At 45.7% G+C, this 23,806-nt stretch overlaps 1 protein-coding gene across 4 annotated transcripts in view; it reads right to left on the bottom strand.

The window, feature by feature from the left end:
• Window positions 1–586: 586 nt before the first annotated feature.
• The window catches only part of stox2a (storkhead box 2a), a 78,226-nt gene continuing 55,006 nt past the window's right edge, over window positions 587–23,806 (bottom strand). For all 4 annotated transcript variants that reach the window (XM_064335041.1, XM_064335037.1, XM_064335038.1 and 1 more), the window contains exons 2-4: window positions 16,958–17,110; window positions 8,694–11,010; window positions 587–1,705 (exon numbers count right to left, since the gene is read on the bottom strand). In XM_064335041.1, coding sequence (XP_064191111.1) covers window positions 1,504–1,705; window positions 8,694–11,010; window positions 16,958–17,090 — 2,652 coding nt within the window. In that variant the 5' untranslated portion in view covers window positions 17,091–17,110 and the 3' untranslated portion in view covers window positions 587–1,503. The remainder of the gene's footprint in view (window positions 1,706–8,693; window positions 11,011–16,957; window positions 17,111–23,806) is intronic.

The raw sequence follows: 23,806 nt of genomic DNA on the forward strand, positions 1-23,806 counted from the left end.
GGTTTGCAGACCCCTAGCTGGGGGTGATGAGACCACAGATATGGGTCTGACATGCAGATGTAGATCAATGGTGAGGCTCAGTTTATCTTTCAGCATTTCCAGGCCCAGCCCAGTGGCCCATCAAACAGCCTTAAGAATTTCAGAACCGTCTAAATTAAATGACACCACTGACATGAAAACAAATCCTCTGTGGCAAGTTGATGTGTGTGTCCCTCCCCCCCACCCAAAAAAAAATATAAATAAAAATTCATACTATACCCATACAAAACGAAATGTTTGTATATGATGTAATGTATATGAGTTTTTTTGGAACCCATTTCATTTGACCCAAAAAATATGGACAGCAATAACTGGGCTGACTTCAGATTTTGCCAACTTTCAATTACTGAGCGCGTGCAGTCCGACATCAGCACACCTGTCACCTGACCAGCGGCCTCTCCACTACACATCTCGAGCCACTAACCCAGAAACAGCGACAGACACGTGGACCCAACTGCTACACAGTTTTACTGAGCAACTAGTGATGACCTGAGATTTTAACACAAGATAGGACTCGAAAAAGAGTAAGTGGAACTTCAACTTGACGTCAGGTCACAAACAAGCAACTGCTATTTTATTACCTGGATAAAAGAAATATGAGATGGTTTTCGGTCCATAATAAAACACTTAACCGGAGATGAGAGTGTTAAAACAGTACACGGACAAATCTAAAATAAAGAATAAAAATAAGAATTTGGTCATTTCCACATAATCAGTTTCCACATTAGAAAATTACTTTCGTACATTATTAAGGGATTTCTCATTGAAGGAATCTTTCTTACATCTTACATAAATCTCAATATCTTGTGGACACAAGAATTGTTTCTTAAGGAGAAGAATAAAATACATTCTTAAATAGCAATCTTATAATGAGAAAATGTCTTTTGGTAAGTGTACCAAAAAATAATGCTTTGTTTTAATTTACTCAGGAATAGGGAGACATTGGATAACCATATATATTTTACTCACTGCCTTTAAAGTAAGGATCTAACTTTTAGCTTTTCTATTATTTTTTTCCATATTCTTTCCAAAGCTGTGTATTCACATCCAAAATTTCAGACCCAAAAATTGTAACCACAAATTTGCCCGTCACAGAAAAAGTTCTCCTAATCAAATCAGATTAATTATAATGCCATAACAGATCATTTTCACTTTTTACCATTTTTCTCTAAGACAAGACTTAATTAAAAAAAAAAAAAAAATTCTAAAATATTTGAAATAAGGAAAAACAAAACAACAAAAAATTGTGTTTGAGTCACATAAGACAAATATTTTTCATTTTTTTTAAAGAAGTTTCTCAATCTGAGGGTAGTAATCTCGCAATGAGGAACAAAAGGATATCCATTAAAATTTTTGTTTGCGACGTGGAAACAGTCTCTGTGTAGGGGGGGGCGGAGTCAGTCCTGCTGTAGTGTAGGGTTGTGGGCGTGTCCGGGGGGGGAAAGGGGGAGGGGGAAGCCGCTGTCAGACGCTCGTGATGGAAGCTAAACAGTTGGGCGATTTCTGCAGTTTCTCTGGTTGCGAGGTGGGGGGCTCCGCGACGCTGCGGAAGCTGAAGGGGGGGCCGCTGCTGGTGGTGCCCATGTGGCCAGGGCTCAGGGCAGGGTTCTGCCGTCTATTGCTCTCCACGATGCTCGAGGTGTTGGAGGCCAGGCTCTCACGTGTGCTGCGCATGGGGGCGATGGGGGGGGGGGGAAGAGAGAGAGAGAGTGAGTGAGTGACAGAAGAGAAGGGGGGGTGAGGTGAAGTGAGATAGAGAGAGAGAGAGTGTGACAGGAGAGAAAGAAGAGAAAGAGCAAGAATGCATGATGAGGAAAAGTGTGTGTGTGTGTGTGTGTGAGACAGAGAGAGAGAGAGAGAGACAGAGGGACAAGAGAGAGAAAGACAAGAGAGAGAGAGAATGAGAAACAGAGGGAGAGAAATGAGAGTGGAAAAGGAAAAAGAAAAATATTCAACATTTTATTTTTATGCATAAATTTTCTACAATTTGTAGCAGGTTTCCTGTATTTAAGAGAAATTCCTTGATTAGATTGCTCACATACGTTTTATCCAAAGACTTCCAGACAACTGCAACAGTTATTTTATTTGAGGCATTCTGTTTGCCCCACTCCAGGTTGGGAATTAAAACTTTAAACTTGATGTCTCCCAAAATTAAAGATTCAGAATACTGATACCATATAACTGCACAGTGATCTCTGGGTTCCAAATTCACATCAATTAGAACTGGTCTCACACAGTTCCAAATAACTCATTTCCCTAACTCAGCACGCATGCATTTTCTCCATGTACATTGTTTATCCAGTCCATACACATCCGTGATCTCCACATATCTCCACCCCAGCAATACTTGCCAGCATGGTTTGATTTTCAATCTGCATATCTCCCTCCTTACAGTGTAGCTTTCCTTTCCTCACATATAGTTAGGTGAACATTGTTCACACTAAAGAGCAGACAGTAAAACCTCCTAGCCAATCAGAAAAGGAGTCTAACACTAAAAAAGACTCTTCACACTTATAAATCTCATCAGTTATACTGCAGTAACTTCAAAATCATTCGGTCAGCCTAAAATCTAATTTAAGGTGAGAGCAATATTGATGCATTTGCAGAAACTGCAATGACATCATCGCTAATGTGATGACTCATCCAGGAAATAGAGAAGGACTGAGTGAGCGAGTGTGTGCGCGCGTGTGTGTACGCGTGCTAAAATTAGAAGACTTTGGCAAGTTGTTTCAGCCTAATAATTCATATGCACAAACCTCAAAACTCTCATTGAGATAATGAGCTATATGTGCTTTCATCTAATCAGCATCTCCCACACAGCCAATCTGCTTTGTATTAGAATGACCATGAAACAAACAGAGACCCCCACTGAAACCCATTCAGGTCACTGTTCCATGACCAGTTTGACACCATTGAGCCGCCCCCAACTCCCCTAGCTCCCCCCCACACACACATACACGCATACACGAAGACACACACATACCCACACACACAAAGACGCACACACACACAAGCACACACATGCACACACACCTGTTACCATGGTGACAGACTGAGGTACTTCCATTTGTTCTGAATGACTGCTAGAAATTCAGACAATGTTGTCAATTTGGGTGATTCCCCAGAAGAATTGTTTAAAAACATATAGCATCATATTGATGCTTACATATACAAGCAGACAGACTAGATGGTTTAAAAAAAAAATAATAAAGTAATCTAGAGAGTGACATGCATCATATTTTTGCACTTAAAAATGCCAAACAAATGAAAAAGACATGTCAAAAAATTGCCTAAATTGTCCCTTCAGCCAACAACCCAGCACCTAGCCCCTAGCATGTCTGAAAAGTATGTCCTGGTGACTTCATATGTATATGTGTGTATGTGTGTATGTGTCTGGACCCATCCACAGTAAACAAAGAGAAAAAGCAGCAACAGCAATAGCAACAATTAAGTTGCATCAGACAGGGTATGAAGGTAAAAGGGTCAACATCTAAACTGCTAACTGTGCAGGATTTCTTTGTTGCACGGACGTTTCAGGATGGGGACAGATTCAGCTGCCGTGAGCTGAAGACACTCCACCCCCTTACAGAATTTTAAATACATCCAGTTCTCCGTTGACCTACCTGGTTAAATAAAGGTATCATGAATTGACAGAAAAACAGAGATGATCACATTGATTAACCCTGTAGTAACCCATTGGAGGGGGGAGTAGCCATGAGTATTAAATTCCACTGTGAGATTATACATCTGCATGGGAAATGGTGAGAGGTAACGGGTGAGGGTCTGAACAGTAAATCTCTGATTTCACACACAAGTGCTGAACAAGATCTGCAGACATTTTTTCTAGACCATAAAGGAAGGAGAGCATCTGAATGCAGAGAATGTTGTTCATCTTACTCCCATACCAGTCAGCAATGACTAGTGATGACTAACTTTTATTCAGCAACTTGAAACCTAAGAAATATAGGTCCTATATGGATTGCTGAATTAGTGCTATCTAACTGTTTTTTTTTTTTCTCGGCATGAATAACATAAATGGTGATTTAAAGAAGGATCACTCAGTGGCTAAAACCTAACCATTTATTGTATCTGTTGATCTGCTTCACATTAAATTAATCCAACTTTAACAAAAATAAAGATCTAATTTTATATCAATTGATCACAATCTCTTTGCTATAATAATCCAAACAAATTAAATATTAATCAATTTTGAATTCATTTAACTTCTATATTTTATAATCTGTCATTCAGAAACAGGTTTAATTAAATTAGTCAACAGTACATTTTTAAGTGAAGTTCTCTGATTTCCAATGAGGATTTGTGCTGAAATGATATACATCCACATATATTTATATGCCCATATAAATCTGGTTTTGATCAGACCTCCAGTTTGTCTTCTCATTTGAAGCTTGTGCTCGTACCGATAAATCCACAAGAGATGACAGGAAGCTACAGTACATACTGTACCATTTATATTAAACAGAAAATCTTTCTCAAAACCTCATGCACTGCACTTCCATTCTTTTTTTGACTGCAATGATTAAATGCATCCACATCCGGATCTAAGTGGACAGGACTGTCACAACATGTTGCCAAAATACAGCGCGTTTTGGAAGAAGGAAAATTTCCAAAAGTTCCACAAAGAAGATAAAACGTCTCAGCAGTTGAAGCATGTGGATCTAAACCTCATTATGATCCCTGAGACTGAAACTCGGGTGTTGTCATCCTGTCCGTGAGCAAAATAAGTTTGCTTAAGATGACCGCTGCTCAAGAGAACCTTCATCTGTACGTGTGCGAACCAGCTGAAGCGCCGGGGGCGTACATACACAGTGCTAGAAGAACGCAAACACATTTCTAAAAGGCGAATCAGTAGAGGGCTTTTTGCATGAACAAGAAAACGTGACTTCCTCAGAGGAATGCGACTTGACTAATGCACATTAAAAGCGCTCTGAACGTATAACAGAGACAATCTAAGCCAATCTCATCTCAGCCAGAGCAAGATCATCCAAAAAAGATCATTCAAACCCAAATTTGCCCTAATATACATTTATATTGCTTTTTAAAGTTTTTTTTTTTTTTAAGCCATGGTGCCGAAAATAAATAGCATGGCCTTTCTGGCAAGAAGTAAAAAATTACAGCAAAGATGGCAGTTTTCAAAAAACCCATTTGAATTTAGTGGTTCTTTGTCTAATACGCAGCACTGCTACTTCAATATATAGATTTCAGTTTATCCTGAACGTGGTTCAGACAACAGTGCTATAGAGGACATTTAACTTCAAGGCTCCCTACAGTGAACCCTACACCCTGACACAGTACTCAGTTAATACACTAGCATAGCATGACCAGGCACAATGAATCTATATCAGACGTGTATTTAGTACAATATCAATATGTAATAAATTACAAAGATCCTAAAGTTGTCTGTTAATTTTTGCAAACCACTTTTTTATTCAAAATGTTTAAATGTATAAGTTATGAACTATGGAGATATAAGCAAACCATTTTACTTTTTAGACCCCCAACAGTTCCTGGACTCCACTGTGAATCTCCTGCCTCACTCTTCCCCTACATCATCAACAGCTATGCATTCAGTCATCCACCCAGTTGGTGGTGCTGGTCAACATACTTGTAATGTAACAGCCTGGATTTTACTAAAGAACAAAAAGAAGGAGAAAACAGGAATTTTCTGAAAACACTGCACTTGCATCACTGCTCACTCCCAAAAACCCTAGACATACAAACCTTAGCCAAAAAAAAAAAAAACTGAAAATGGGTGATTTTCCATTTGTCCATGTATTTAAAAATACATGTATAAAATGGGATTTATTTCACACAAACAAACATGCTGTCACACACACGAGTGAAGGGGTCTCCATTGCTCAGGCAGTGTTTTAATGCCCAAATACCACCAGCTAAACCGCTGATATCTGTGTTTGATTTCTGCCTGTGGGTGGCCTGTGAAGGCCATGGGCTGATGTAACTTGGAGAGAGCAGGGTGTAAAGCTTGTCCCAAACCAAGCTCAATCACAGTTTGCCAAGTTTTGTGTGTGTACAGTACATGTGCATTTGTGTGTGTGTGTATCTGGTGGGATTATCTGTGTTTGCATACAGTTTTATGTTGTATGTTTTTTTATGTGCTTGTGAGTATGTATTAGGGTTTACAACATTCCCTTGCTCAAAATGCCACAACACATGCATATACGCAAAAGTGGGAAGTGGCGGGTGGTTATTATATTTAATATATTTTGTAGAATTATCATATAATGGGAACTGTATAGCCATTAAGATCACCCACAGGAACTTTAGTTACCAACACTCTTTTGTCAGGTCGGTTGGATAGGACTTATCAATAATAGATAAAATTAGGAAATTCACAGGACACAGAGAAAATACAGGAGAAAGAGACATAATTTTTGGTTGAAATACAGCACGTTCAAGTTATTACGGGTCTACCGTATTAAAGTTACTGTGTGTTCATGTGTACATGCATGCACATGCATTTGTGTACAAGTGTGTACTGTACATAAGTGTTTTAGACAGTGTGTGTGTGTATGACAGAGATAAAAATTGGGGGTTGCTTCAGTCAACATGAACTGTAGACCCTCCCTGCCTGACTGGTACTACAGCAATTGCGTACCAGCCCTCTAGGGCACCTGGCCACAGTGCGTTCATTCTTTGGTAACAGACTACAGGGCACATTGCTACACGAAAACCCAGTGCCACTGTGGGAAAAGCCACCCAGCAGGATTTAGTTATGACCAGATGAAGGTCTTCTCCTTCACCACTGCACCCAGCTGCAGAGACTGGCATTTATTTGAGAGTATCGGAGGAGAAGAGAAGAGAATCATGGGTAATGTTTTGGGCATGAAAACTGGACAGACCATGAACAGGCAACAAAGCAGGGAGAATCATTCCAGCACAAAGAGGCACACAAACACAGGGGACACACACACAGGAGGTCGAAATGATGCATGTAAAAACAATACTTCTTTTAATAGGTAGCAATTTAAAATACACCAACAAAAGCAAACAAAAAATATGAACAAAAAACAAAATGGACAAATTCACAGCCAGACAAAAAAAATGGGAAAGGAATATTAATTACAAATGAACACATCTGAGTTTCATACATTTTCAGAGCACATCTCTTTCTCAAAATTGCTGCAATTTTATTTATTTATTTTTCTTTTAATTTATTCAGCGGCAGAGATGGGAGGGTTAGGTTTGGGATAGTTTTCCCCACAATTGCAAAACTCGTATCCCATGTTCCTTCGCCTCCTGTCTCTACCTTAGACGTGAGCCATAGAAGCCTTGGGTTCTCCCCCGCATCTTCAACAAAACCAACCAGGGCACACAGACAAACAGCCTGGAGCTTGGAGGCCATTTTAGGGGACATTGCCCCATCTGATGCATTTTTTAGTAGGGCGAGGGTGGAAGGATGTGAGGGTAGAATTGGTTGGTGGTGCAGTCAGGGGCCACCACAGTGCACACCCTGCACGGGGGGTGTGTTAAAATATGCACAGAATATCATCACGTTGAAACGTGAACCCCACATCGTCATCACTGAGAGTGCCATGCTACGGAGCCCACATCTGCTTTTGTTTAAGTTTTTATGGTACATGTGCCGCCTGTTGCTCTCCTTTTCTTTTGGAAAAGGGAGAAATTGCATTGCTGTAAATTCAAACATTTACAACTGCCTGAAATTGTGCAAATCTGAATTTCAGTCAAAAACACACCATGCAGCAATGGGACAATATGAATGAAAACACTCTGAAGCAAGTATAATTTGCTCGTATATGGTTTGAACCAATTATAATGGAATACAAATCTAAAATAAAAAATGTAAACAAATAATTGTTTCATAATAAAAAAAAACAACGAAATTAATATTGACAATCTTACGGTGATAGATGAAAGTGGTTATCTTGGGATTGTCATATGGGGTGGTAAATCTGTTTTTAAAAGACCACTTCCTTTTGAGTTCAAGCACCAAAATAGAATTCCTTGTATCACAACCACTCTGGGTTTGCACTACACGTAAGGTAATACCCTTACACGACACAGAGGCAAGACAAGGATGTGATGGACTTTTTAGAAAACACTTTTCTGTGGAGGAGTTTCCTCCAAACCTGAGAGACTGATTTCAGTATGTTTATGTAAAACAAACATATATATGTCACCCCCACGGTAACATTACCCTCCCTAATCCACAGAACTATCCTCCGGAACATGGACACCCCCTTACCGTCTTCCGTCAACCATCTTTAAACTACACCGTAAGGGTGGCGGGAGCTAAGCCTTACCGTGGAGAGTTATATCACCTGTCTCACATACAGCCTTACCGTGGAGAGTAATATCACCTGTCTCACACACAGCCTTACCATGGAGAGTTATATCACCCGTCTCACATACAGCCTTACCGTGGAGAGTTAAATCACCTGTCTCACATACAGCCTTACCGTGGAGAGTTAAATCACCTGTCTCACACACAGCCTTACCGTGGAGAGTTAAATCACCTGTCTCACATACAGCCTGACCGTGGAGAGTTATATCACCTGTCTCACATACAGCCTTACCGTGGAGAGTTATATCACCTGTCTCACATACAGCCTTACCGTGGAGAGTTATATCACCTGTCTCACACACAGCCTTACCGTGGAGAGTTAAATCCACTATCCACCGTGACGCTGCTGCTGTCCATGCTGTCCAGGCGGGCCGAGTGGGCAGACTTTTGGCTGCTGTTGTTCTCGCCCTCCTTGGGGCTGAGGAGGGTGAGGTTGCTCTCAAACTTGCGCTGCAGGTCCCTCTCCTTCTCCCGCTCCAGCAGCCACTGCATGGTCCCGCCCCCCTCCCGCACTTTGCCCTCGTCCGCCGTGGCCTTCCGCGCCGCCTCCTCCGAGTCGTCGTCGTCCGACACGTTGTAGTAGTCGAAGGCGGCCTCGGCGGCCCCCGGGGTCGCCTCGGAGCCGGGCGTGGCCGAGGCGCCGGTGGGCGCCGCGGGGGCCGGCTCCGGGCAGTCCGGGGCCTCCGCCGACTTGGGGTGCGGGGACTTGCGCAGCGTCCCCGACTTGGAGTGACCGCTCTCCATGTAGCCCATGGCGGCCATGGGGGGGGGCTTGAACAAAGTATCTTTGCTAAATATTTCCTTCCGCTTGTCCGCACTGCCCCCCCCGCCAGGGTCGGTGTTGTGTTGGTGTATCAAACGTCCGTTGGGCATGGGCTCCGGCGTCTGGCTCGCCACCAGGGGGCTGACACCGTTCTGTCCCTTAGCTGCGTCATCTTTGTACTCCATCGGGTGTGGGGACGTCAGGAGGGGGGTCTTCCGGTCGGACGGAGACCCCTTCCTGACGCCGTCCGATGAGGTCAAAGTGTCGTGGTCAGTCTTTCCCAGGGGCGAAGGGGCGGTGAGGATTGTTTCGTTGGACGTATTGCACTGAAAGTAGTCATCGGCCGTGGCCTTCGGCGAGCAGGACTTCAAGTCGCTGTAGGCCGGCAGGCTGTCCCGGCTCTTGTTCTTTTCAAGCGGACTGCAGATCCGGAGGTCCTCGAGGGGCCCCTTCCCGATGTCAGGCACGCACACCTCAGAGTTGAATTTAGCAGCGGAGAACATGATTCGCGAATAGTGGGGTGCCTTAGCAGCCCTAAGCGTCCCGTCATCAGTGTAGTAACGGCTCCGGTCGTCGGGGCTGTGGTCGAAGTCCTCGGACGTGCCCCCGGCCGAAGCGGGCCCCCCGAGCGGGCCCTTGGAGTTTTCCATGGAGCGCGACCTCTCTTTGGCCTTGTCCGACCTCTCGTTGCGCGACTTGCGGTCCTGCGTGTGACTGTGGCTGCGGTGAACCTTGGAGTGGGACGTTCCCCGGGAGGGTTCTGGGAAGGGCATCTCCGTCCGCCTCTTAGCCAGCTCCCCCGAGACGTCCCACTCGGGCGTAACGGGGAAGTGGGACTCCACGATGTTGGGGTTGCTGTGGACCAGGTAGCTCCCCCTGCTGCGCTCCACCGAGAACATGCCGTCCCGCGTCGTCCGGGCCAGGGTGGCGGCCATGTGGAAGCCGTAGTCCCGCTCGGCCGCCGCGTCCAGGTTGGAGCCCTCGGAGGGGTCGCCCCGGGACGCCCGCGTCTTGCTGTGCGAGCGGGGCTTCCCGTGCGGCTTCCGGTGGCCCCGGCTCCTCCGGCTGCGGCCGCTGTGCTGCGCCGAGGACCCCGCCTTGCTTCTCTGGGCCTTCTCCTCCTCCAGCCGCTTCATCACCGCCGTGTGCCGCATCACGTTCTCCACCGTCAGGTCCGGGTTGATCCGCCGGATGATCTCCATCTCCACCTCCCGGGGAATGGCGGCGGGCGTGTCCTCGTCGCGGAGCGGCCACTCCTCCGGGGGGAACTGGGCCGAGAAGTTGGCCAGCTGCTTGGCCTTGTCCTTCTTGAAGCTCAGCCGGAACAGCTTGAGGCCGAACTTCTTGGCCTGCTTCTCGCCGCTCACCCCTTCCTTGCGCTTGGTGAGCGTGTCCGTCTTGTAGGAGAAGTTAGCGGTGCTCTTGCTCTTCTCCGTGTTGGCGGCGGCAGCGGGGGCGGCCTGGTGCAGGGAGGTCACCGGAGGCGGGGTCGGGTAGGGGGGTTCCTTCAGCTCTTTGGGAGACTTCCTCTGGAGGGTGGAGGTGTGGCCGCTGTGCAGGTCGTCCCGGTAGGAGTTGTAGGAGTCGCAGTGGTTCTTGTGGTGCGGCCTGTCCCGCACGCAGCCGGAGGCGGAGGGCGTGATGGTGCCGGACTGCGGGGAGGTGCACTGCTGCTGCTGCCGGTCGGCCGGTATCCGCTCGTCCAGGTGGTACCACTTGCTGTTGGTCCGGATGAGGGAGGGCGTGATGAAGTACGTTTGGGGCGTGACGATGAAGTACCCCTCCGGCGTCGGGTAGATCTTCCTCTCCCGGACCAGCATGCTCAGCGTGTGCCGGAGGATCTCCGGACTCGGCGTTGGAACACCTGAGGGTGCATGGAAGAACAAAGTCAAAACAGAACGGACCGGACATTTTTCACACAAGAGTATCTTTGGCTTCATCTCATGCATTGTATTTTAAAAGAAACAATAAACAGTTCATACATATTAGGCTTTCATATGTATGCATGCAGACCTGCATAGCATAACTGTACTTATTTTTACATTTTTGAGTAACCAAAAGCAGCAGCCGATTCTGTGGCCCTCCTTGAGCAACAGGCTGCAGTTCTCCAATCACAGAGCTCCACACATTACCTCACGTTACATCATCACGGCCTCTTGCCCACTCCTGGCACACTCGCTCCGAGGCACGCTGGCTACCGTGGAAACCCTGCGGCCTTAGCCGTTCCACAAACAATTTCAAACAGGCACCGTCTGGCCAGCTAATGGTCCTAATTCTCTCTCTGTTTCAAGGTGCCTTGCAAGGTGCAGAGCTCTCCCTCCTTTAATGAGCTGGGACAGCCCAAAAGAGCTTTTGTTTATTTACAAAAGTGCATGTTAGGGTTATTTCACTGCAGGATGAAGGAGAGGAGTGGTGAAACAGTCAGCACTTTCAGTTCAGAAAAAGAAAATTGTGAGCACCATTGACATAAAATACATATTACATAGCATTAAAGCTAAATACAAAGAAATGAACATGAAAAGGTTCATTTTCTAAAGATACGCCGGGACTAATGGATTAATCTTTGCTTAGCAGGTTGTGGACGTCTGGCTCTCGCCCTCCACGTACCCTCATTGCATCAGCCATCTTAGTCAGTCGAGAGTCAGGAGCGAGCGCGTGCACGTGCGAGAGCGCGTAGCGTAGCGCGGCGCGCCGCGAGAGCACATAAGCATGCAAACCTTCAGCGGTGACGTCGCGTGTCACAGGCGAAACTGACACGGGGGCCCTCGCTTAACGTTTCTGTCACGCCGTGGTGATGATGTCACCTGGCCGTAACATTCCAGCCAGGAAATGTATCCCCCTGCCTCGGTTAGGAATCTCTCCCTAACTTTCGTTAGTCTGTGTGGGTGGGTGGAAGGTGGAAGGTGATGGTGGGGAGGGGTGGGAGGTATTTAAATCTGTCCTCACCCACCTCGAAACCCTTTTTTTACCTCATCAGTTGGGACACACACACAGAAATACGCATGTGCGAGGGTAATACACCAGATAAGCTGAAAACTGGCAAGGGTTAAGTCTTGCCTGCCATTACATCATACTCAGTTAGTTGCCATACCAACATGACGCAACTGTGAGACTTCTTTTTTCTCTCTCATGCACTCACCCTCTCTCTCTCTCTCTCTCTCTCTCTCTCTCTCTCTCTCTCTCTCTCTGGAAAGAGCAGAGTTTTTTGACTGCACCCGGTCTCCTCCGTGCCGTGATCGCGCAGTGCGGCACGAAAGGAGAAATCGAACCAGTCGGGGGAAACCCCCCCCGATTGCGGGTCTCGGACACGCTGCCCCCCCCCAGAGTCCGCACGTTTGCCCGGTCCGCTCGGGTCCGCCCAGGTCCACAGACAGGCTGGGCTGAGAGCACTCCGGTGAAGCCAGTCACTGCATCAAAGAAGCGACGGAGACCCTCAACCTTCACACGGCCAGGGTGGATTAACAAAAAAAAAAAAGAAAGGAGAAAAAGCCAACGTGGTGCTTTGCCTCCCGGGATGTAACCTGCTGGGAGCCGCTGGGAGGTAATGGGATTCAGATTCCCGCCCAGTTTTTATGGAGGAGAAAGTCCACGTCGGCCGGTTGCCCCTTTGATCAATATTTCATTGGCGGCTCGTCCTCCCTGTCCTTCAGTTCCCCCTGCCAGCCCCCGCACCCCGCCCACCTCGCCGCCCCTCTCCTCGGCTCTCCGAAGGCACTGAAAGCAGCCACGGCCGTGCCCCTCTCACCCAAATAACTCAACTGACACTGATAACAGAGGACCCATCGCTGGGTGACTTATTACTCAAACGTGCCTGAAAGTAAGAGGCTGCCTAACAGGATCGGCTTTTCGTCTTGCCCTGTTGTGCTAATCCAACCGACGCTGGCCCTCCGCTCTCTCGCGGGGTTTCCCAGCCCTGGAAGCAGGGGCGAGGGGAGAGGCGGCCCCCTGCTCTGTTATGACTCGGTATCGGTGTCACTGAAGTGGTTTTAAAAAAAAACTCCAGGGCTCCAAATACTGTCCGTATTTTATCAACATGGGAGGTAGGAGTATTGCGTTGCTATATTACTACTCTGCAATACAAGTTAATGTTTTCTCATTTCAAGGTAATTGATCTTAAGAGTATATGCATCTGTCTTGTGTATGAATACACAAAGAAAGTGATTAAAAATTATTTTTCCAAGTGATTTCTTGGAAAAAGAGTAAAGAAAAACATTTAAACTAACAAAAAACTTGAAACAAGCATATAGCTGCAAGCTATATTAAGGGGGCCAAATACTGTTTGCAGTAGCGTCACCAAGTGGCCAATCAAGACCAAAATCGCTCAGTCTCCATTTTGAGTACCCCTCAATTAAAGTGCAAAGTATAGTAAAACCCAACCTGGCAGTTTTGCCACAAAGGCAAAAAAATCGCAGAAGAAAAATAATAATAACACTAAGGAATACAATAGGATGTCTCCAGCGATGCCTGGTCCCCTAAAAATGTGTCCCCTTTTGCTATGTGTGGTGTAAAACATATGACCTTTATGGAACACTTTTATTAATGCTATACATTCATATATCTTATCATTTTATTATTGCATTCAGGCAGCATGGACAGCTGCTATGACAACATGTATCGAGATTAAAATCTGTTAATTACAAGAATCTGTGACATAGGTAGCAAAATGCCATTTCATTTATGCACCATAATAAAACTGTCCACAAGCACGCAATAGGCGTGGATTTATGCATTCTATAATTTCCTTCTAAAGTGCCCCCACACACTGGCATTGGCTGAGGAAATATGAAGGTCACAGGAATATATGAAAATTTCAGCGGTCAAAAAATTACACGATTTACACTGGCGGTGTAAGGAGGGAGATTCTTAGGATTTTGTACTCCCAATGCTTTTAAATAAAGTCCCAGTGTCACACGCTTTTAAAAAAACATTTCAGCTGAATGACTTCCACATGCTGTGGGGCACATGCTTCCAATATCACAGCCGCTAGACCAGACCAAACGCACCAGATTCAGCGTATCTCAGGGCCTAGGGAAACCCTGTGCACTTCTACACAAGGTAGCCTCCTGAAACGTGTAGGGGGGAAATGTACAACGACCCATATCACATTTCTCATGTAACATGCACCGGCATAATAGGAGTACTGTTTACATTTTTAATTGGCCAGATTTTGAGCAAACAACCTAAGCTTAACTTAACTTAAATTGCGACACTATTGTTCCTTACATCATTATTATTATTATTATTATTATTATTAGTAGTAGTAGTAGTAGTAGTAGTATTGTAATAAAGAAAATCAAGTATTAAGTGTAGAAATTGTGTGAGGAGTATTTTAACCCCCCCCCCCACAAAAAATGAAAACAATGAGCTCATTCAATTCTAATTGTCAGCCGAACCATCTCATGAGAAAAACAAAAATTGGCTCATGGTCATTTGGGACAGAATTCAAAGAATTCCCATCTGACAGAGCCTGATAAACAAGCAATGGTTCAGCTCCTGAGTCAGTACCATGTACAGAGCCTAACCCTCTCGCTTAACACCCACGCTGGTTCATTTCCCATGTGACTCGTCCCTTTATCTATCATTTCATGTTTGTCTGCACTTCAGACCACGGCAGCTGATCACCTTCGGGCCTGGAATGAGTAACAGCACTGGCCACCCACCCTTCTAACAGGAAATCACGAAGCCAAAACTGAAAGCAGGTCCCTCCACAGATTCCGCAGTTTGCGTCTGATAGTGCCCTGCAGTTACTGGTCCCGTTGAAGACAGTGTTCCAAAGTTATTTTCCCCGTGACAACAAGGTTCCGTGATAACTGTTCCTTCTCATGACTATATTCCATAGATATTTTCCTCCTATTTTCCTATTTTCCTATGACAACATTCTGCATGTATTTTCCAGCGGCATTTTTCTCTGCTGAGACTGAGAAGGCTAAGCCTCTTAAACGTTTATGTGATCATTTATTAATTCACATTTTAAATAAATCCTGATAGAAACTTCACACATTCAAGTGTAATAACTTGTTCTCTACACTATGATAAACTACAGTAAGATTTCCCAATATGAACCAGACTATTGAACCTAGGCAGCCACTAGCTAGATTCTCCAAACAAGGCTGGTCAATGTGGAGTTATGACACAACCACCTTTCTACCTGTAATACATCAGTGGCCCATCATGGCGAATTGCAAATGTCAGGCTTTGATGAAGGTTTCCGACTGGCAACCAAAAAACCTCCTGTCACTCTGCCTAGACCATGATTTTAAGAGTCATGCCTGGATGTTGTGGCATATTCGTTTCCCTCTAGCATGAGCCCGTCAATGCATGCATATGTACATTCTGTACACACATTAACCATGCTCTGACACTGTCAAGGGACTCCTGAAATAAAATTTAAAAATTGAAAACGGTTTTGTGGTTTGTCTTCCTAACATATCATTGCCATTTCCTGCAGCTACCTGGGAGGATATGACGGCTAGCGAACAGCACACAGTCATGCTACGACAAAAAACCTTCCGCCGGGCTACCGCCTGTGTTCTGTCGCTAGCAGCACAAGGTTAATCTCTTTCATTTAAACACAGTCACGAGGCACAGGGACGCCATTAATTCCCTCCAGCTGTCTCCCTCCCTCTCTCTCTCCCCCTCTCTCTCTCTCTCTCTCTCTCTCCGGCGTCACAGCGCACCGCCCCAGCGGTTCCCCGTCAGCGGTCGCGGCGAACGCGCAGCGCGGCGCGGAGGGAAGACGGGCGCGCAGGGGCGCCGGGGCCGGAGCGCGGGGGGCCCGCCCGCCCGCTCGCTCGCTCGCTGGGGGGGCTTACGAGCAGCAGCTCTCGGGGGCTCACGCGCAGACAGCAGGCGGGGAGCGGCAGGACCAGACCTTCAGGGACTGGACTCACAGAGCCGAGCGATGACATCATCGGGCAGCGGCTCTGCGTCCTGCCGCTGCAGCGCTTCACAAAAAAAAATTATTCAAAAAAAGGAAAAAGACCAAAGCGCAGGAACACCGGCGTGATGTCGGGGCCAGGGACGAGCGTTTCGGTCCCGGTGCTGAAGGGGCCTTGTGACTCGGCATAGCCGTGCAACCCGAGAACACTCGGAGTAAAAAAACAATGTGGTTCCTACACTGTGCCCTGTGGCAGCATGACGAAAACAAGTCTTGTCAAAAATGAATATTCCCTCTTTTGAAAGTAAACAACATGACTAATTCCATGCAGGTTGAGCTTGTGGTCGGCCTACTGAATTCTGTGAGAAATATATTTCTGTGCAGGGTATGGCAGTGTGTAGAATATGAATGCATATATGGATTTGTGTGCATGTCCGTTTTTATGTGTTACTGTATATGTGTGTTTGCATGTGATTGTGCATGTATGTGTGTGTCTGGGTGTATGTGCATATATATGTGTATGTGTGTGTGTGTGTGCACGCCGTATTGAGTTTCGTGTTATATAAGTGTGTTGTGGTGTGGTGTGTATATGAATGTGTGTCTGTGTATGGGTCTGTGAGTGTGTGTGTGTGTGTATATATGGGTATAACTGTGTGTCTGTGTATGGTCTGGGGGTTGTGTGTGGTGTATGTGTATAGTGTGTTGTGTAGGTCTGTGGGTGTGTTGTTTTGTATGGTTAATGTGTGTTGTGTTGTGTGAGTGTTGTGTGTTGTGTGTGTTGATTGTGTGTCTGTGTATGGGTCTGTGAGTGTGTGTGTGTGTGTGTGTGTATGGGTATAATTGTGTGTCTGTAGGTCTGGAGTTGTTGTGTGTGTGGTTAATTGGGTCTGTGATGGCTGTGTGTGTGTGTCTCCTGTAGCACACGGCACCATACCTGGGAAACAGGTTGCTAAGTGCTCCATCAGGGCCTCCTGGGTGACGGGCTTGCGTGCCGAGTTCATGGCTGAGATGGCCAGGCAGAGGATCTCCCCCAGCGGGATGAACTGCGACTGGCTGATCGGAGACATGCTGATGGGTGACACATCACCTGTAGGGGGGAGGGAGGGAGACAAGAGCACACAGGGGGGTCAGAGTTCACCCAGAGGAACAGCAAGTGCGCAGTGGTCAGGGTGGCATGGCCACTTTGCGGTGGGGGTCTGGGTTGGGGGGGAGAACACTGAGGGGTCATACAAGGCGAAGCACAGAGGAGGGGGCTCGTCCGGGATTGCTCACGCTCGGGGCGGGGGGGGGGGGGGGTTATCTGAGGACAACAGACTTCAGTTCCGCAGGAGTGAGTATTCTCGCTGATGTGTCATACTCAGTGCAGCGAGAGCGTGTTCTCCCTTGTAAATACCCTTCCCTAATACCTCCATTACACTTTGAAGCCATGTTACGTGACTTCTCCTCAGCCCCAACCCAAGCAATGCCCCTGTCACCTAGGTAACCTCAGGATAACAAGGTGTAAGATTCTCTTCACTGTGACACGATGGATTTGTTGTTAAAAAGACACGAGAATCACGAAAAAGTGTTTCCAAAGTTGACAGTGACAAGCAGAACTTTATATTACATTGCACTGCATTTCAATCACTCAGGAGAAACTCTTATCTGGAGCAACTTAAAAGTGGAAAACATCAGCATTAATGCAAATGAATACAAATATACAATATCAACCACAAGGCACAGAAGACCCATTTATAATCAGTACAATATCTGAACAAACCAACAAATCAAAAAAAAGTAAATACCACTATACAATTAACCTTTTCTTGGTAATACCTTTAAGATTATCCAAGAATTTAATCCAAAAATATACTCCGAACAGTTCACTTCATCTGCACAACCCCACAAGTTATTTAAAATCAAAAATTCACATTATATTGTAATAGTCGCAAGATTATGACATCAGCTAGTGGCCTTTACCAAATTCCACAAATCAGACTGCTATACAAATGGCGCTACTTTAATTAGAAAGAAACAATCTGAAATGCATGTAGTACCTGGCATTATTATTTGGAAAACCTGAAACAATATCTTTCACACATCACCCATAAATATTTCTGCGTTCACCATTTCCTGGCTTTCATTTGTAATGTGGATGTAATTTGTAATTCTGCACTGTGCTGAGCGAAAGTGAAAAAGGGATGCCTTATATGGGCTCCACAGGATCAACTCCTGTCTCAAACCTGCACAGATTCAACTTGAGTCTCCTCCTCCTCCCGGACACCCCCCCCCCCCCATAAAAAAAGAGACACTGTCTAATTTGTCACAGAAGAAATGGCAGGACACAGACTAAATTTATTGGACAAGGGCTTAAATATCCCAGAGACGAGAAACAGGAGTCACAGGAAAAGGAAAGAAAATGCATAAAAAATGAAGCTGACTGCGCCTGCCAACAATTGTGTCATAATCTTTGCTTTCATCCATGGCTCCTCCGGGTTATTAATTAAATTAAGTGTATTTCTGGATAACTATCAAATAACAATGCAAAGAAAATGGCAAGAATGATTCCCCAACAGTAACAGCTAACAGTATGTATCACAGGCCACATCAGCACTGACAGCACCGTAGGAGATCACAGAAGCTTCCCTTCCTATGTCTCTGACTATGGACAATTCATCAGAATGGAGTTTCACCCAGAATCAACCTCGGTGCGCTTTCCACATTTTTGACAGAGTGCATACACTTTTAGGAGAGGCTACATGGTCTTTCAACACTTTAGAGAAGGTGAAACACTATCACCAATTTGGGCAGTAATTCTGGGCCCTTACGAAAGCAGATAATGGGTTGGGAACCTTTTCCCAGTCTTCAGCCAATGAGAAAAAATCATTGGCTGTCTCCCTGTGTACAGCTCCCTGAGCCCAGCTGTCCAGTGTATCCTCCCTTCCATTCACAGCCAAGAAGGACATAGCGTTCTTCCACCAGTAACCGGGTCCTCTATTGAAGAGTTGGCTTTTTGGAATGTTTTTCAAAATTCCAAGCCAGTGTCCTACAACTCCATTGCTTTCAAGTACCAGATTGACCAAACAAATTGTTACATCAGCATTCTTATGTTCTTAACTGATCATATTTATAATCTTATGCCTTAAAAGGGTAAACAGCTTTCACACGCATACCCTGGCACACTAAGGCCTGCAGCAATGAGAACCTGTGGCCAGAACAACCAAGGAAGTGGGAAGCGGAAAGATGAGGGCCACCCAGCACAAGACAGGGCTGATTACCGCTGGCACTGGCAAAGGGCTTGTGTAAAGAAGGCCTAGAGACAGTCAGGGATGCTAGGGGGAACAGGAAGCCAGTAACGTTAGTCTGGCAGCTAAAAGTTTGACTGTCCGGGGTGTCTCAGTGAAGCAGCTCAAGGTTGGTTGAAGCATCAGAGGGGACGCTATAGGAGGAAGAGGGAGAAAAGTGATAAAAAGAGAGTGACAGTGAAAAGAAGAAGGAAAGGGAGATGTGACTGAAAGGATAGATCGTAGGATACAAGAACTGAGAGATAAATAAAAGGTAAAGTGGGGTGCAGGCAAAGCATGTGGATGGAGAAAGTGATGGAAATGAATCTAGAAAGAAAGAAAATAAAAGAAGCATCGAGATGCAAGAGAGTGCAGGGCGTGCTGGTGTGCCAACCACACCAGCAGCCTGGGACAGCCAGCAGTACACTGGCTTTGGACACTGGAGGACGGGAGGTGAGCAGCCAATCAGAGACAGCGACAGGACAACGGCGCCCGCGTGTGTGTGTGTGACCTTGTCTTAAACAGCTGTGCTGGCAATGGGCAGGCACCCCCATTGCGGTGGGGCTCGTGGAGAAGACCTGGGGGACACAGTGGGGATGGGAGGAGCAGGGCGGAGAGTGAAAGTCACCCTGGAGAAAGGGCTGAATGAAGGAGATCCGCAGGATGCTGTGGGAGGTGCTGACGCTCCAGTATCGGGGGCATGGCTTGCAAAGTGAGGTCAGGCTACAGCACGAGGTCTGAGCCCGAACTCAGCGGCATGAGAGCACCGAATGAACTCGCCTGCATAGGCAAGCGCGAGCTGCAGCATCGACCCGTGTGCGTAAACCGCGGGCGTAAGCATCCACGACACACCAGACAGCTCATTTCATGGCATTACCATGAAGTCAAACTCAGAGCCAACAGTAAAGTCAGAGACTCCATTGCCAAAAGTAACCTTAGACACCTGGCTCAAATACAGATACATATTGCACTGCAAAAACGAAATAAATAAGTCAACTCAAGAAATTTTAGTCTTATGTTTAGACTTAAAATCTTACTTCTATTTTATTATTTTTGCTAAGTAGGACAAACAATATAGCCAGAGTTGAAACAGATCGACTCATTTCAAGATTTTCCCAATGAGGTAAGGAAATTTCACTTGTGAAGGAAACAGTAACATAAAAACAAGGTAATATTCTCTACTTGAGAGAAAAAAAAAGATTTTAAGACTACTTACAAGAATAAAACACTTGTTAAGACATACTTTTTTGCTGTGTGCAAGTGTTGCTTGCACTCAATAGTTTTTCAAATTCAGTGCCAGTTTACACACCTGACATAAGGGAAAGGTAACGAACATGAGGAGCTGCTAAACTTATTTGGTGACGCCACACTTCTCTTTGGAGCCAGCAGTTGATATCTCCCATGGGTTTAACCTGAGGTAACCCATTAGGGAGTGAGAGTGCCACTCCCACCAGCTCTCCTGGGATTTGACCGATGTTCTAGCCTTTAATTGGACTACGGTCCTTAGCCTGAAGGTAATTGGCCTTGCCGACAGAGTGACCACCATGGCACTGCAAAGTAATTGGTTAAAACTCCTCTTGGGTTATAAAAATATGCCTTGTTTTTTTTTTTCATCATAATTATTTTTAGCAATGAACTCTGAGTAATGGGCCCTGGTGATCAGGAAGTCTGCAGGTGTATCAAGCAGTTCCACATTACAGCAATCGGCATCAGCAAGCTCCACATGTGGTGTCCAGGCTCTAAATGCAGCTTTCATTGAGAAAGAGGCATAATTTAACCATCTAGCAGTAACTCCAGAATCCAGTAAGGAAAATTTCTATTAATGCAAAAATGGTAATAAAAGTCTGTAAATGTCTTGCTTATTTTCATTTGTTTCCTTTCAGCAATAAATCAAGCTTCTGTGAGGCTTCACAAAGACCTTCTGATGAGGGCTCAGCACCAAAGGCTGTACTTTCTGTATTTATATATCAACATACAGTTTCCATTATGTTGCCATGTTAAGACAGCCTCCCCTGACCAAGTAAATTATTTAACCTTTAGGTCTACAGGCATGCTTATCCAGTGTTGCTGACAGTACTTGACAACCTGGTGCTCAAAAGCATAACCCAATAACCGCATGTGGGGTTCAAACCTAGCGTTCAGGGACTAAGTGTTGTGCCCCCCGGCAATGTATAGAGCTGTGGGACCCATGGAGCTCTCCGATTGGCTCCTGCAGTGACAGTGCCTCAGACATGAAGGCCAATGAGAGGAGGTTCACCTCTGACATTCCATGAATTGCAAACTGGATGAAAGGGCAGAGGCCGAATGTTTTCCATTTTGTGCGAGCAGGGCTCATGCTGGAATGCGCTTGCAATGAAATCACACACGGATGCACAGACACACGTACACACGCACACAGTCTACTTGCACACACACACACACACACACATGTCCAACACACACCACTTGCACACACACACACACACATATATAGAGACTGACATCGTTCTTTTCCACCAAAACAAGCTGTTTTAGCCCCATGAGGCTGTTTCAGCTCATTCTGGCATGTATAACGGGTTTACCTGTATTTTAAGACAAATAATAATTCAACCGATATGTGAAAAAGAAAAAGGCGAAGTTTAGGGCCAGTTCATACACTCAAGGGGGAACTGATATACCAAGGGGAATCGATCAGTGTCGGCCCTACAGGACACACCACTGCCCATCAGAGCCCCGTCACCTCTGCAATCACCACAAAGGCATAAGCAACGCATGCTAGCTGCCTAGCAGTGCAGCTAACCCCAGCTTTGCAGAGTGTAGACTGGGTCACGTTGTATTGTGAGTTTCCCAGAATACAGGCCTACACAAACATGGTCACAGCACACAAATGACTGGTTTGCTTATGAAGTATTGCACACAACATAGTATTCACAGAAAATAAATAAATGCTTCAGTTGAGAAAATGTGAAAAGAACTGTGCTAAAGGAAGTTTGTCTGCCTGTCGGCTGAAGCCTAACTAAAACCAGCTTGGAGCTTGTGAAGTGGTCTGCACTACATGTGATTAATTAATATAACTAATAAACAACATGTTGACACCCTTTTCAGGAATTATGTGAGAAGTGCTCTCAGCAGGAATCTTGATACGATCAAGACTTAAGTCTAAAGTTCCTGTTAAAGAATTAAAGCTGCACCTTTCTCATTTCTGATCAAATCTTTCGGTTTTACAGAGGCCCTTACAATTCTGATTACGGGCATGTCCTTGCTCTGCGTCATCCGTGTACAGTAATTCAGAAGGCGCTAATGTTTAACTCTTAAACCTCGGAATAGTGCAGCTGTCTATAGAGGCTCTGATGCCTGGGACACCAGGACACCGTTCCCCATTCTACATTTTAACAGACACTCATCCAGGCGAGCGCTGGGAACAAGGAGCGCGTCGGCACGTCACCACGCGCAGACGGCGGGCGACGAGGTGACACGTTTGAAAGGCGTATTGATTTTGAAGAGGGGGGGGGGGGGGGTCATCTGGACGGAGTGTACTCAATTGGCCTCGTGCAACTTCCCCGTTCCAAAATGAGAGAGTGAGGAGGGGAGAGAAAAGGAGAGCGAGTGGGTAGGACAGGAGAGGGATGACAGGTGGGATGAAGTAAGGCGAGACAGTCGTGTAAGACGTATAAAACGGAGGAGAGAAGGGATAAGAGAATAAATACAAAGTAGTGAATGCAAGGCAAAACGAAACTGCAGCCTGAGAATTATCGCATTGCCACAGTGAAGTGAATTTGAATTTGTAGTCATGACCACAGGAGCCACACTTCCTGTACACACGTCCCACTTAAACTACACCTGTACTGACACCCAAGTACTCACACTTCCTGTATTGTCATGCACTTTTAAACTACACTTTCCATACTGATGCCCGCCCAAGCTACACTTCCTGCACCCGTAATCCACCACAGCTGCAACTTTGTGTCAGCAAGACAGGAGGACATTTCCGAGACACTTTGAGTATGATGATGTGAATCAGACAATGGATTTACCAGTTGGGCTGTAACCCTTGCTTTCATGGTCCTTATGACCATCAGAAAATGCTTTCCAAAGCTCTTTTTTTTTATACTTTTTTAGACTGAGCAGACAGTTTTACCTTTACTGCAGGTCTACCAGAGATCTGCACAGGGAAGCAGAATCAAATGGACACACGTGGACCAACTGAACATTACTATAGTACATACTTTCTCATAGCAGACTAAATATAATCCTTTAACTCTGCTACCTCCGTTTCCCCATATAGAACAAATGGACCTGTTTCAGTCACAGGGATGTTCAAGTAAGATGTGATAGACAGGTGAGTAGTGCTTGAACCAAAAAAAGTGCAATGGTAGGCCGTTTCCACAAAATAGCATGTAAAATGAGGCTAGCGTTAGCATGGAGAACTCTCTAACCTCAACAGCACAGTCTAAAACTCTTTCAACCCACTTCGATAGCTAAGAAGTCTGAAACCATGTGCTTAATATGTGAGGCAGATCAGAGAATACTTGTTCAGTGAC

This window comes from Anguilla rostrata, chromosome 5 (assembly GCF_018555375.3).
Source record: "Anguilla rostrata isolate EN2019 chromosome 5, ASM1855537v3, whole genome shotgun sequence".
Classification (NCBI taxonomy): Eukaryota; Metazoa; Chordata; class Actinopteri; order Anguilliformes; family Anguillidae; genus Anguilla; species Anguilla rostrata.